Here is a 14,856-nt window from a genome sequence, read left to right as displayed (position 1 = left end):
CCCCCTCACACCCCAAACACAGATACACAGGCACGCACACGTGCTGACTGCTGAGGGAGTAGGCGCAGAATTTATTGCATTCATTCCTCTGTTTGGGAAAAAATGCTGCGGTTCACGCATGGGCAGCGAGATCAGCAGGAAAAGCAAGGTAAGTCTGACCAGCAGTTTTTACACTCTGATAATGAATTCTTTTTTAATTTATTTATTTTTATCTAATCACAAATTTTAGTAGTAGTAGAGTAAGATTTATTTTATATATATATATACACTGACAAGTGACTGTTTAAATGAGTCTGTGTGCTGTAGATTTGGTTCAGATTTTAGCTTGTTTCAATAAAGCAGGCACAGGATGATTGGACTGGTCAAAAATAGAGCTATTGATTGGATGGAAAATATCCAATGACCTTCCTCGGGAGCTGATAGAAATAGCTCAGATAATGGTGTGGTCATTTGTGTAGTAGTATAATATTTGCTCATCTTTAAACATTTTTTAAACACACTGCCCAGTACTAGTAAGTCATTATTTGTTAAATGTAGAAAGAATAATTGATATAGTTCTGTAAATTTGAGGTAGTGGTGTCTTGTTGTTTTTTTTATAGATAGTGTCGACATTTCATCAGCTTTATTCTGTAAAGTATTATCATTGTGGCTACTTATGCCTGCATAATTTGAAGATTAAATCATACAGTCGGAGTTTACTATTTAACATCGAAAAGAAAATAATCGAATTAACTGAGGCAAAACTTGTAAGAGTTGTTGTTGTTGTTGTTGTCGTCGTAGTTGTTCCATCTAATTTGTTGTATTTTGTCAGTTTCATCAAATATTTTTCACTCCTGAGCATTAAAGGATGATTGTTGTTCACAATGAAGCGGCAGGCGGCAGGTGAGCGTCGTCGGCTCAGTCATGGGCGCCACTCTGACACGGGGGTCTCTTTGGCCCAGAGACCCACTCAGTCGTCTGCATGTTGTGGGTCTGGAGGAGCTGAGCGCAGACCCCGCTACCCTGAGACAGCTGAGGAGTCGGGCGCAGACGGAGCTTCAGTCTCTGTCTTCATGCCTGAGTTCCCACAGTGTCAGTCTCCGGAACAAGATCATTTTCAGGTAATGTTGACGCAAAACAGAAGTCTGTTAAGTGAGAACTTTGAAGCTGGAGTAGCGGAAACACTGGGATTGCTTCGCTCTTGTGCTCTCAGGTCCTCGGCTTCATTGCGAAAGGCTCATATGGACCCATCATGAAGGTGAAGGACAATTTCAACGACAAGGTCTTTGCTGTTAAGGTTAGTGGTCAACAATGCAAGAAACGTGTATATTTTTTTTAATTTATAAAACTTTGTGATCATGTATTTCATTGCTGCTTTCAGGTTCTACCGAAGTTGAAGGTGGTGAAGCAGGAAGCAGTGGAGCAGCTGAGAGAAGAAGTCATCATCCAGGTATTACAATGCACCACTGTCAGCCGCACTATGATGGAAATACAAGGTGGAAGTACACATTTCGAGTTTCTGAAGATCAAAAGTGATTCCAAAATCAGTGCTAAACATTCAAATCAAGCTAGAAGACGTATTGTAGACTTCATGCAGGTGTATTGAGGAAAGTAACAAAAAAAAAAAGTGCTGTCATTTGAATGCAAATGAAAAAGATTGGAATTTGTGCATCAATATCTGACCTGTTCAGCGGCACATCTGTCTTGGTGAGCAGATGTTTTGAAGGACTCTGTATTGTAAGCATGTAGTACTACAAGTAGTGATAGTAGTAAGGTAGAGTTTGTATGTACTGTCCTGGTGCAACAGCCTCATTCTGTAACAGGGCACCAGGTTTGCTTGTCCATCTCTCTTCATTCATTGTCAGTGTGTGTCTGTGTGTCTGTATGCGTGCGTGCGTGCGTGCGTGCCTTTCTGACAGCGGCAGGTCAAACACCCGTTCATCCTCAGTCTGCAGGACTGCTGGCAGACGCAGCATCATCTCGTCATTAGTGAGTCCGTGAGCGTAAACAGCTGACCGATACCAACCTCCTCGTCTCCTCCGTCTTCCCCCCTTCACGCATGCTCCTTCCCAACGTCCGAGATCCAAGGAGAGGCTCACCGCCGTCTATTCAGGGTGCTGGGTGGAGCTCAGTGCGCCTGCCGTTTGCATGTTCTCATGTTCTTGTGTTATTTACTCCTCCTTCTGTCTGTTTCCCCAGAGACCCGATGAGCGTATCAGTTTCTCCCCCCCCCCCCGTTTGCTTTCAGAACAACTTTCCACAGATATCAGTGGCATGGCCCAGAAATCTGGAATTTCTCCTGGAGTTATTATGTGCGCTCTCCTTTCCTGCAGTGTCCAACTACTGCAGCTTCGGAGACTTGCACACCCACTGGATGCTGAAGGGTCAGTTTGAGGAGAGGGAGGTCCGGCTCTTTGCTGCAGAGCTCGGCTGTGCACTGGGTTTGTATATACTGAGTATACTGGCAATACTAAGTGATACAATGCAACTTTACCTGAAAAAAATATTTTAAGGAAAAAGCTACTTGTAGGTTTTGCATTTGAAAGAGCGTGAATCTCAAACCAGTGACAATGAGACAGGAGGAACATAGAAAGGACAACTCCACCACTGTTGCATACTGTGTTTATAAAGTAAGAATCTTGCCGTAAATGGTTACTATGGGACCTTTGGAATAATCAATTTCAGGTCCTGCAGAGAATTGAAATAATCCTGATAGACTGGATTGGCCCATTTTATCTATAAATGCACAGAATTCAGAACTTTGACTCTTTATCGGGGGTGGGAATATTTTTTTGACTGGTGGTGCCACAGTGGGTGCTAAAATGTGACAGATGGGGCTCGAGCAGGAGCACAGGAATGGAGTATTATGGTGAACTACCTCAACAAAAAAAAAAGTATCATAAGATATGTAGAAAACGTGCTTTAATGTTAATTGAAAATGAACAAAAGCAAAGTTACGACAAAATATCTGTCTATGAAGGCCCACTGTATTTATCTCTTAACTGAAATGACTCTTAAAACACAGAAAGAATTGATGAAATACAGCCATTTTATGACTTACTTACTCATAATATAATTTCTTCAAATTCGGCAGGCCAGATTAAAAATATTAACAGGCCGCACATGGCCCCCAGGCCATAGTTTGCCCATGCCTGCTTTATATTGTATTTATGTTGCATCTTACTTTTCTTGGCAGGATACCTTCATGAGCTGGGCATCGTACACAGAGACGTGAAGGCAGGTTCGAAATCAAATAATTCAAGTGCATGAGTTTTAACAAGAGCCTCCTGACACGTCTTCACCTCTGATTTCCAGCTGGAGAATATCCTATTGAGCGATCGAGGTACAAAACCTTAATTTTTTTTACTTAAAACATCTGCGCTCAGATGACATAAATTAACTTCAGGACTTTTTGATGCGTCTCTTTTGATTCAGGTCACCTTCTTCTGTCGGACTTTGGGCTCTCGCGTCGGCTGCGGCGAGGAGGGAGAGCGTTCACCATATGTGGGACGATCCAGTACATGGGTGAGGAGCGCCTCTGTTTTACCATGAGCTGAGTATGTTCCATGTCGCACTGTCATTCATCCTCACATCACTGTGTCTCTTAAAAAGCTTGGACTGTCTTTGAAATTAAGCCTATGCGAAATGTAGCTACAAACACAGACAATAGTAAAACACAGACTAGTCTTTCTTATTGTTATATTCAAGAATTAAGTCGAGCATCATCAGGATTCCTACTGTGATTTATTCTCCCGGTTGTGAAGGAGACGCACCTGTGACCTCCTGACTTTTGTTTTGAAAAAAAACGATTAATTGCAAAAATATTCATTTCATTCATTCATTTTGGATTTATTTAGCTCCTGAAGTCCTGAGCGGAGGTCCGTACAATCACGCAGCAGACTGGTGGTCCCTCGGCATAACCCTCCTCTCACTGGTGACGGGAAAGGTGACGACGCGTCGGCCTGAACTTTATCAGGTTGTGACGTGATTTTGCGTCGGTCATTGATCTTTGTGTATTTGTCTTTTTTTTTTTTCAGTTTCCAATTCCTGCAGAGTTGGACCACAACTCCATGTTGGACAAGGTCAGAGATTTTCCTTATGACCTGCCCAGGACCCTCAGCTCTGCTCTCACCCTCCTGCTCACTGAGGTCATTTAACGTCTTTACCTTCCATGGAATGTAACTCCTGTAAACTTCTGCATGTATTCACTCTGACTCTTCCTGGTCGGTGCAGCTCTTGTGCAAAAACCCGGAAACTCGGCTCCGGGACCTGGAGCGTTTCAAGATGCAGCCCCTCTTCCGCTGCTCTTCCTTTGACCCCCTCATCCTTCAGAAGGAACCCGTCGACGTCATCCTCAAGCTCAGGACTCACCCCGATTGGACGGCCACCGCCGAGAGAGGCTTTGAGAACTTTGACTGTGTTGGAATCCTTCAGTCTCCTCAGAGTCATCTCGTTTCTGCTCTGAGCGGCATGAAGCCGAGCGACAAAAGAACTTTGGAATGAACGTTCTTCTGTGGTGAATCCCCAATTTAGATGTTTTCTAAACATGTAAAGTGTTGACCACAGTGTCTGTCAGTGGGGGAAAAAAAACTATCTAGGTTTTTTTTGTAGTTCTATAAGGTATTATTGTCTATAAATTCCATATGAAAACACACATATGGTTGTTTTTAAGATTATATGCAATGCAAGAGAGAACAAACAATATTTGGAACAATTTTCTTAATTTAAAAAAAATATTAAAATATATATTTTTTTATGTTTTTTCCTTCCTTAAATCAATTCAGCTGACAAGAAAGTCTCTTCGTCCAATAGTTTTCCGGACCTGCATGTGCAGAGTTGTGGCAAATTCCAAGCGTATTTAAACCAGTGCCACTGATGTTTATTTTGCATATTTTGTCCCAAGTCATCATAAAATATTTATAGTTTTACACATTATGGCCAACTTTTCATCCATGGGTCAAACTATTTAGAGAGGCGGCTCATGAGCTGCCTCGTGGAGGACAAGCCTTAATGAGCTGGAACATTGAGGCCCAGATAAAGTATCATTACATATTTTTAATTAGGTATCAAGAAAAAAATATTGTCCCAGAGGAGGGAGTCATGTATAATTGCTGTACTTGTTGGAGCCTCGTGTCTCTTCCCTCCCGAATGGGAGGGAACGGGGCTCCTCCTCACGCTGCCTCCTGACATTCACTTCCCTCTCAGGCCCTTGTCTTAGACAGGTCCACCATGTCTGTGTTGTGGTTCTACAGTGGCAGGCAGTCCACTGACCCACATCTGCTTGCTGAGGCACACTGACCCACAATAGTGGCGAGGGGAGTCTCCCAAAGTGCAGGTGAGCCCTTTAACCAGTTCTAACCTCTCAAAGGAGACACAAACCCTGGTCACATGGTTCATACTGCGGCTTTAAGTCATCATAGGTGGGTGTGGTTTATGAAAATGAACCTTCTGGACAAGCATTAAAGGTCTCGTTCATTTTTTTTTGTCCATCTTGAAGCAGCGTTACATAATCAATGACCCAGGAGCTCTTGCCCTGTAGTGAAGAGCAGCAAGAGCTTGGTGTTCACTGGCTGCTGAAACTCGTGCTGTGTTGTACTGTTCATAAAAGCTAATGACTGTGACAGGCTAGTGACTTGTGTTAGTGTTGGAAAACATTACATTTTGCATTATATGGGATTTGATCGCTGCAATAAAGAGCAAGTTAGTAAGTCAAAGTTAGCTTGATGAGATTTTTGTGTGTTCATTTGCATTGGGTGAAGCATGTAAATAATTCCAACCGAAGAGAAATTCTGATTTAGATTTTTTTTTTTATATATATATATATATATAATAGAATGGTTTATAATACCAAGTATGGCATGTCTTGTCTTTTGTCATCTTAGTAAAAACTATTTGATCCATATGAATTGAAATGGCTTCTTCAATTTATTTTTTCATCAAAGGTTTTCAAAATAAAATTATATCTTTGAACAAAAAAGAATCAGAACACTGAAATGAAGTACTTTGGGGGGGCAAATAAGTCGACTTTCTGCAGTCTATGGGGACGACAAGATTAAGGCTAAGGCTCACAAAACGAAGCCACCGAGTGCATGAATTGCACTGGGACTGAAAGGCCAAAGGAATTCATTGAAGACCAAATTATCAGGAGACTCCAAACGCTCCTCAGGGCACACTTTTGCTAATTAAAATAAAAATAGTGTCGCAGTGGGGACATGGTTATAGGTTTGAATTAGGTCACAGCGGATTTGAGGGTGCTGGCAGAATACATTAATTCGTTTTTAGTCTCTGTGGTCAGTCAAAAATATACATATGTAAGTCTTACTGATGAATAACTGGCAGTGAACATCTAATCTCCACCAGTTCTGCAAGTTCAGAGACCCTTGTTTATGTGGATAGACCTGGAGGAATGCCAAACTGAGAGCACGTCATGATTAAATCAAACACCTTCATGCAAAGAAAAACCTATAATTTAAATTGAGGGATAATTTGTTAAAAAAATATTTCCTCTAATTTATTTGGGACACAGGTGGGTGTGCACGCACCGCCCAGGGGTGTGAACTTGTGATGTGTGACACACTTGTGCAGGATACAAACTGGAGCTGAAGGGGAGGGTCTGTCAGTGTTCATCTCATCTGTGGAGGAGACACGTTGGAATTCACTTCATCGCCCAGGTAGGAGGAACCTTAACGGAGCTTCTCCACTTTCTAGACTCGGCTCCCATACATTCAGCTATGTATAAAAATATATTCAGCAGCTTCAAAAAGTCTCTGAATTAGCTAACCTTTATGTTTTACCTTTATGTCCGGACCTTTATTTTTATTTTTTTTCCCCCCCTTTTATATCTGCTGTCTATTGTGACTTTCAAGCGTTAAATTTACCTCTGGGCTTCTCTTTTCTCCTCATTTTCTCAATTTTCCATTTCCTTAATAAACCAAAAGTTTTACTTGGCTTGAGCGCAGGAGGCATTTGCTTTGAAGCGCTTCAGTAAACCCAATAATCTTTTTAGGCTTTTGAATATTCCAGCAGCTGACACTAAGCCAATCAGGATGACGCACCAGCTCCCGGCGCTGTCCGAGGTGCAGAAGAGGGATCTACATGAGACTGCCCTGCGTATCGTTTCTCCAGGGAAGGGCATCCTGGCTGCGGACGAGTCTGTGGGTCAGTCACCTTCTCTCTGCAGTACGCCTGCACCCACAGTCCATAATAAGGTACACGGTGAGGACAATCACTACTGCGTTGCTCACGTCCCCCTCGCAGGCAGCATGGGGAAGCGTCTGGCCCAGGTCGGGGTGGACAACTCGGAGGAGAACCGCCGACAGTTCCGGCAGATTCTCTTCAGCGCGGACGACCGCATCAACAGCTGCCTCGGAGGCGTCATCTTCTTCCACGAGACGCTGTACCAACACGCGGACAGCGGCGTGTCCTTTGTCAAAATGATCAGGGACAGGGGCATCCTGATCGGCGTCAAGGTGCCGTGCCTGATACTGTGCACCTCCAAGTGTCTTCACATTATCACCTCCTGGAATGTTGGAGTTGATTCTGACACTTTTGGCGCTTCCTCAGGTTGACAAGGGTGTCGTGCCCCTGGCAGGAACTGCTGGAGAGACCACCACCCAGGGTCAGGCTCTGTCTTAGCCAATCGCCAAAATGGTTAATACTGTTACTTATTCATTTATGTTTGGGTTTTTTTTAAAATTGTTTTTCAAAACCTTCCTCCACAGGCCTGGATGGATTATCGGAACGCTGCGCCCAGTACAAGAAGGACGGAGCCAGCTTTGCAAAGTGGCGCTGCGTGCTCAAAGTCAGCGACACCAACCCGTCCAAGCTGGCCATCACGGAGAATGCCAACGTTCTTGCGCGCTACTGCAGCATCTGCCAGCAGGTTAGAACCTGTAGCAGAGTCTCTTCACGCCTCATGTTTGCGTTGCCCTGACCATGTCTGCTTTCCTTGGCCTAGCATGGCATTGTTCCCATCATAGAGCCGGAGATCTTGCCTGATGGAGATCATGACCTGAAACGCAGCCAGTACATCACAGAGAAGGTGGGTTTTACCTTCATTTTTTATGTCCTCCATGGAACACCAGAGGCTGACTGATAGCTTTCTTTGACCAAAATTTTGTGCCTTGTCTTTTTCATGAAGAAAATTCATAAATGCAGTTCTTTGTTTTCCGTTGTATGGGGGAAAAAAAGAAAAGAAAAAGTCATCCGTCCTGACATAACGGTTTAATTTCACTGGGAGCAATCATTCCTTCTCGCTCTTCTTAAGAGGTTTTCAAGCGCAGTTCGTTGCTCTCGCCTTCTGCTTTTGTCATAGCTGAAATGAAGCTGAATACCACGACCTGAAACTGGAAACACTGTAGAGTTGCTTAAAGTTTCTTGGTATTCAGAAAGAGCTGGAGAAAACCCTGGTTGCACAGAACCGCCTTTGGTCTCGCAGGTCCTCGCGGCAGTGTACAAAGCCATGTCTGACCACCACGTCTACCTGGAGGGGACACTACTCAAACCCAACATGGTCACTGCCGGACACAGCTGTCCCACCAAGTACAGCCCGGAGGAGGTGGCCATGGCGAGCATCACTGCCTTGCGCCGCACGGTTCCCCTGGCCGTCACAGGTGAGCCCAGAAAGGCCTTTCACTGACATACACGGAGCTTGTATCCACAAAAATGTTTTCCTGTTCCGCGCAGGGATAGCTTTTCTCTCAGGCGGTCAGAGTGAAGAGGAGGCGTCAGTCCACCTGAACGCCATTAACAACTGCCCTCTGGCCAAACCCTGGATCCTCACTTTCTCCTTCGGCCGAGCCCTGCAGGCGTCGGCGCTCAGAGCCTGGAGGGGCCACAAGGAGAATGAGAAAAATGCAACTGAGCAGTTTGTCAAAAGAGCCGAGGTACGTCGGCCCGCCCGACAATAATCTGACCCTTTGCGACCAGTGTTAAAGCGTGTTGTCTGTTTGCAGGCCAACAGTCTGGCATGTCAGGGGAGGTACCCCAGTGGCGACAGCTACGGCGACATTGGCTCCCGCAGCTACGGCTCCTGCCATGCATACTGAACCCGACTGAGGAGCCGCATTTCAGTTTTAATTGGGTTTATTTCATTAACTATAACGAGGGTAAAATGTTACTTAGTTACATTAGACCAGGACACTGACAGTCATTGTAATATTGCATGAGAAGAAGTACATTTTCCTTCCTTGACACATGATGACAATCAGGAAAAGCTTTGGCCATTTAGAAATGTATCCACTGAGAGGAACACAAAAGTTTTAAATGTGGTTGAGAATGTGGTTGTACAAATGCGCTTTTCTGACAGGTGCATGATTAAAGCTTGAGACTCTGTATTTCCACTGATACATAAAACTACGCTACCATCTTGATTCTGGGGCTGTGGATCAGTTCATGTACACAGTAAGACCAATTTAAAACTCTAAATTCAGAATATACTTCAATTATATGCAGCAGCTCTTTTGAAGCGTACCTGTGAATGATCATATTTGTGACCTTTTGGTAGCCTACATAGTTGTGTTTAAAGCCATACACTAATAGAAACAACTCACCATATTTAGTCCAGGACAATTGTGTGTCTGCAGTCAGTGGGAGGAAAGTACAGTCAACAAAAAACATTTAACATTACGTGGTATTATGTGTGGTCATTCTGACAGGTCCTCTGCCATATTCTATAAGTATAGTTGAAAATAAGTACTTGAACAATAAAATAGTATTCTAGTTAAAACTGTGTGGACATTTCTTTTGTTTCATAATATTAGAAAATACTAACCTCAATGATTCGGGAACAGTCATCGTGCTGATGGCTCTGAACAATGTTGAGATGAACAAAACAAAAGCAGAAAATAATCAGATCAAATACCCGAATGAGAGAACATAAATAGATATAGTTCCTCTTTGAGAAGTGCTCAAAGAATAAAAAATAAAGTAACAGGCCATTTTATTGGCCAGCATCAACTAAGGCTCAATGACAAAGATATTTCCTGCATAAAGAAAAAGTGACTAAAACCAATTATACAGTTCTTTTGTCCTCGTTTCAATTATGACTTTATCTCATTTGCAAAAGGGGTGGGGGTGCATGAGGGTAAACTGGGGCCACTGCGGACTATTTTCTGGAGCGGAGGAGTCTGCTGTGCTCGTAGTGTTTCCTCTACTCCCCGACCACTGCGCTGGAGGAGCGCCTTTCCTGAAGAAAAGGGGGTCGAGGGCATTGTGCACCCAGCCAATATCCTCCGGAGTGGAGCGTGAAGTCGCGCGAATTCTCCTCCGCTGTGCATTCCGACTCATCGCCTTCAAGCGACAGGACTCCCACCGCGGCGCCGCTTCAACCAACCGGACGCCGCCTGCTGCACGCAATAAAAGAGCCGTTACAAGGAGAGAGCCAGTGGTTAGCAGCCATGTCGGGTGTCGTGCGAGGGCCTGCTGGGAACAACGATTGCAGGATTTACGTTGGAAATCTGCCGCCTGATATTCGCACAAAGGACGTCGAGGACGTATTTTACAAATATGGTACGATTCGGGATATCGACTTGAAGAACAGGAGAGGAGGGCCCCCGTTCGCCTTCATCGAATTCGAAGACCCTCGGTAAGAAGCTGCTCACGTTGGGGCCTCACGTTGAGGCTAAACTCGCGCTGTCCCTCAACAGCCGTGGCGGGCTTGGACTAGTTCCTGGATACAATGCACTATTAAGCACCGCTGCCAAACTTGCATGCATTATTTTACTGACTTTGTGTTCGGTGCTCAGTCGAAGACAAACGTGCTGCTCCTGCAATGTTTGGTTAGCAACGCGCCTAATTGTTTGGTTGGCTGCACGCCGTCTTCCCAGGGTCCATACATTTGTGGAGCCACTCTCTGCACTGTTTTGAGGGCTTTTGGTGCTGTTTAGGAGTTAATCTTTTGTCATTTATTTTCAAAACTTAACTCGAATGAACCGTCTTCTCGAATGTTGCGTTTCACTTATGCCCCCACCAAAGTGGCGCGCAGCACCGTTACACGTCGTGTGCGAGACGGATTAGCAGGCGAACTCGCAGCAAGCTAGCCGCTAGCTGCTAACATGGCTGACCTGCGTCCCAAACACATTTCCACTGCATGGTTACTACCGTGGTCCTCCCCCGCCCACTCCCACCGCCCTCGCAATGCTCACTGTGTGCGTGTGTTACTTTCTAACAGGGACGCCGATGACGCGGTGTATGGGCGCGACGGCTACGACTACGACGGCTACCGGCTGCGAGTGGAGTTTCCCCGCAGCGGCCGCGGCTCGAGAGGCAGCTTCAGCGGGGGGATCGGCGGGGCGCCCCGGGGCAGATACGGGCCTCCATCCAGACGCTCAGAGTATAGGGTCATTGTGTCGGGTGAGCATGACAATTAGCCAACCATCAAACAAACAGGCTGGGTTTATTTATTTAGTGGCGGGAGTTCAGCCTCTTCTTTTGAGTTGCAAAGTCATTTAAAGAGAAAAAAAAGTTGACTGGTTTGCTGTTTATGAACTCCAGACTGGATTATTGTTTCACAGCTTTTATACAAACTTAATGTTGGTAAGTGTAAAACGGGGGTGTCAAACTGAAATGCACAGTGGCGCCGAAATTTAAAACTTGGACAAAGTTGTGGGTCAATATTGATATTAAAATTAAAAAAAAAAAAAAAAAAGGTCTTCCTCCAGATATAACGGTGAAACTTTATGTGGACCCAGAGGAGTTTTGCTTCAACCCAAGTATGGAACAAGCAAAGCTTAATACCATACGATCCATTACGTTATACTGCACACATGCAGAATTGCGTTTCAATTAAAAAAAAAAAAAAATTGACACCCCAAAATACCAGTAGATCATTCTAGGATTTGTAGTATTAGAAGTCCAAATACTGTATAATACTGGCGGGTCGGCTCCAGTCATGATTTTGTAATATTGCCTTATGGGCCAAATTTGGCTCACGGGCCAGAGTTTGACACCTATGGTGTAGAGTCTTTCAAAAAATTCAATGGCAAATCCTCATAATCTACCTCACATATGCAACTCTGCCTCATGAATATTTTAAACAAGCCAAGGAGGTGGCATGTCTGCCTGGTACTACATAAAAATTGTGTTTACTTGTCATTCATCGTGAAGTGCTGTCTGATTTCCACAACAGGGAACCCCCCCTCCCCCCCCATGGTTTATATTTCTTTGTTGTGCGTTTTGAAAGTTGCATCGCAAAACCAAACTTGGGAAAACTAATATTCCACTGCCAGCGTTCATTAAAGACTCTGAACAAGCATGGACACACGCTGTCTGTGTTGCAGGACTTCCCCAGAGTGGCAGCTGGCAGGACCTGAAGGACCACATGCGCGAGGCAGGGGACGTCTGCTACGCCGACGTTTTCAGAGATGGAACCGGTGTTGTAGAATTTGTGCGCAAAGAAGACATGACCTATGCTGTTCGAAAGCTGGACAACACCAAATTCCGCTCCCACGAGGTATGTAGACTGGTTTGGTTTGTCATGGATTGTGTTTTCTTTGCTGTGTCTAGGTGAGTACCGCAGGAAGAGATGCATGCTTGAAGCACACCTGGCTCTCTCGGCCACGGTCTTTCTGCCCCGGCAAGGAGTGTCGTCTTTTCAATGTCAAGTTCTCTTGTGTCCGCCAGGGAGAGACCGCTTACATTCGTGTGAAATTAGACGGTCCCCGCAGCCCGAGTTACGGAAGATCCCGCTCCAGAAGCCGTGGCAGCAGGAGCCGGAGCCGCAGTCGCAGCGCCAGCCGCAGCCGCAGCAATTCCCGTGGCCGCGGCAGAGGAACGCCCCGCTACTCCCCTCGCCACAGCCGCTCTCGCTCCCGTTCCTAAACCTTTCTGCCATGGATGTCTTGGCCCTTTTGATGTATACCTTCCTGTTTTTACCGCTTCTAAGTTTCTCCTAATGTCGCCAGTTGATCTTTTTGTTTTATTTTTTTTATTTCTATTTTTTATTTTTATTTTTGCATTTCATGTCCAGATGTCCTTGTGGATGATCTTGGTATGTAGATGTGTCCCACCCCTCCCCTTCCTTCCCCCTCTTCGCCCCTTTTCTCTTCCCTTCTCTTTGTCTGTTTTTGCAACAGTAGAAATTGTGCTGTGTCGATCTTCAAAAATGTTGAGTTGTAAACCTGCACTCAATGTTTTTGCAAGTCTGGAAAAAATGAGTTTTGTCTTTATTTTTTTAAGAAATAGCTTCTCATTGGACACGTGTGGATGGGGAGCCCAGTGCTTAACTGTATTTTACCCTTGTGTCTTCCTTTAGACATCTGAAGAGAAGGATTAAAGTGATTTGGAATAAAACCATTGTGGAGCACATTTCATTTGTATGGTCAGGATAGGACATCTAATTGAGGAGCAAACAGGTCGAGGCAATGGTATGCTTCATATTCCATAAATTGATCGCTTTAATAGGTTTCCATAGCATGCATGTCATTAAGCAGAGCCATCTGTGCTGTACCTTGTTATACACTATTTTTAACACGCTACCCTGGCTTGTGACAGAATCAGTCCTAGATTAAGTGTTGTGATGCAAGTGTAACTTTATGCTGTCAAATGTAAAAGCAATCCTCTGAATCACCGCTTTGCTTCAGAACTTCCCACCTTTTTAACGTAAATGTTCTCATCAGTGAAAATGTAACTTCAGGAAGCGAGGGTTTTGTTTTTTGTTTTTTTTTGTAAGCTCAAAGGCATTTTTTTTCCTTGATCTGACATGCTCAAAGTGGAAAAGAAAAGAAAAATTAGGCCCAAAAATCTTGACATTCTATTCTAACAGTTTGCCTCTGATTTTCTTCCTGGTATTTCAAGGTTTTGATTGGAGGAGTGGCTCAGTGGATCCCAATCCGAGGAGCTGGATGAGTGGATCGATTAGGAAAGGGATAGGCAAGGATGGATGCTCGGAACGGGATCAGTTTTCCAGGATTCAAATGAGTTGAATTGAGAACAAATTAACGGAAGTCCCGGAGCAACTTTTTTTTTTTTTTTTTTTTTTTTTTTCTATTAGACCCTACACATGCCTATTAAATGTTTTTCAGTTTTTATGACTTTATTTTACAAGAAAAAGGAAACTGAGGACCAGGAAGTTGGATCAAAGGATGGAATCGTAGATGCCTGGTATGAGGGAATTTAAATTTGGGGTGGTTGGGTGAGATGTTCATTTGGGAGTAGTTTGTATGTCTTACTTTGCTTAATCTTTCTTTTTCTCTCTTAGCATTTTCAATAAAACAGTTTCAAACGGACCACTGCCTATGTGTTGTTTATCTGAACGTCCTCGGACCAACTGATTACGTGCCTTCCAACTTCCCGCAACTGTAGAAAGTAAGTCAAGTTAAAAAAAAAAAAAGAAAAAAAAGACATGGCTGAAGCCGTTGCATTGTTCCAAATATTTAACGTTCGCTGAAGCAGCAGGTTGGGGAATTCTCAATACTGTAAATCATAGTAAAGGCTCCATGATATACAAATCTTAATAAAATCCCTCCTCTTTTGAGTCCATAAACGATACAAATTCCCAGCAACAGCACGATTTAGCCCTCTGCTTTCAGCCTCCCACTAAAAATACACAAGTGATGCTTTACTAAATCTTCCATGTTTGGAACCCTGCGAGGTTGCCCCAGAAATGCCAACATCCCTTAAAATATAGAATTGTCCTGTATTTGACAATGCAATGGTGCATCCCGTCTTGAATCGATACAGGACGGGGTTTGTCCTGTATTTCTCAGTCGTCTTGAACATAGATTTGTTTTTTTTGACACAAACTCGCGTTCGTTTTCATGGAGTTTGCGTTCCAAACTGTAATCTATGTAGCTGCAGGCGATATACCATTGCGCAACCCATTTCCAACCACTACGTACTGGATGCGTGGAGTAGGCTATGAATCAGGAACGCTTGTTT

At 44.2% G+C, this 14,856-nt stretch overlaps 3 protein-coding genes across 6 annotated transcripts; all 3 read left to right on the top strand.

Moving 5' to 3' along the window:
* Positions 1-9: 9 nt before the first annotated feature.
* Positions 10-4,769, top strand: LOC142895358 (ribosomal protein S6 kinase-related protein-like). The gene is made up of 12 exons (XM_076036333.1): positions 10-148; positions 870-1,100; positions 1,193-1,276; positions 1,361-1,429; positions 1,899-1,968; positions 2,313-2,420; positions 3,176-3,216; positions 3,295-3,322; positions 3,415-3,504; positions 3,837-3,925; positions 4,017-4,127; positions 4,213-4,769. The coding sequence occupies exons 1-12, from the start codon at positions 119-121 to the stop codon at positions 4,480-4,482; spliced, it is 1,221 nt and encodes a 406-aa protein (XP_075892448.1). The 5' UTR covers positions 10-118; the 3' UTR covers positions 4,483-4,769.
* A 1,210-nt stretch (positions 4,770-5,979) lies between these two features.
* On the top strand, positions 5,980-9,350 carry LOC142895355 (fructose-bisphosphate aldolase C-A-like). Its single transcript, XM_076036328.1, has 9 exons — positions 5,980-6,650; positions 6,986-7,137; positions 7,237-7,448; positions 7,543-7,597; positions 7,701-7,861; positions 7,937-8,020; positions 8,417-8,591; positions 8,665-8,864; positions 8,934-9,350. The coding sequence occupies exons 2-9, from the start codon at positions 7,026-7,028 to the stop codon at positions 9,024-9,026; spliced, it is 1,092 nt and encodes a 363-aa protein (XP_075892443.1). The 5' UTR covers positions 5,980-6,650; positions 6,986-7,025; the 3' UTR covers positions 9,027-9,350.
* Positions 9,351-10,345: 995 nt separating this feature from the next.
* On the top strand, positions 10,346-14,204 carry srsf1a (serine and arginine rich splicing factor 1a). Of its 4 annotated transcripts, none has more exons than XR_012928208.1 (5): positions 10,346-10,564; positions 11,150-11,331; positions 12,258-12,430; positions 13,232-13,343; positions 13,774-14,204. XR_012928208.1 is itself a non-coding variant. In XM_076036331.1 (4 exons), the coding sequence occupies exons 1-4, from the start codon at positions 10,377-10,379 to the stop codon at positions 13,250-13,252; spliced, it is 564 nt and encodes a 187-aa protein (XP_075892446.1). In that variant the 5' UTR covers positions 10,346-10,376; the 3' UTR covers positions 13,253-14,204. The 4 variants fall into 4 exon arrangements, 2 of the variants coding, with proteins under 2 accessions (XP_075892446.1, XP_075892445.1); XR_012928207.1 differs by having other exon boundaries at positions 12,601-13,343; XM_076036331.1 differs by having other exon boundaries at positions 13,232-14,204.
* The last annotated feature ends 652 nt before the right edge of the window (positions 14,205-14,856 follow it).

This window comes from Nelusetta ayraudi, unplaced genomic scaffold (genome assembly GCF_046127955.1).
Source record: "Nelusetta ayraudi isolate G7.1 ecotype Tasmania unplaced genomic scaffold, CSIRO-AGI_Nayr_v1 ptg000048l, whole genome shotgun sequence".
Lineage (NCBI taxonomy): Eukaryota > Metazoa > Chordata > Actinopteri > Tetraodontiformes > Monacanthidae > Nelusetta > Nelusetta ayraudi.
This window is presented reverse-complemented; position numbering and strand designations above follow the sequence as displayed.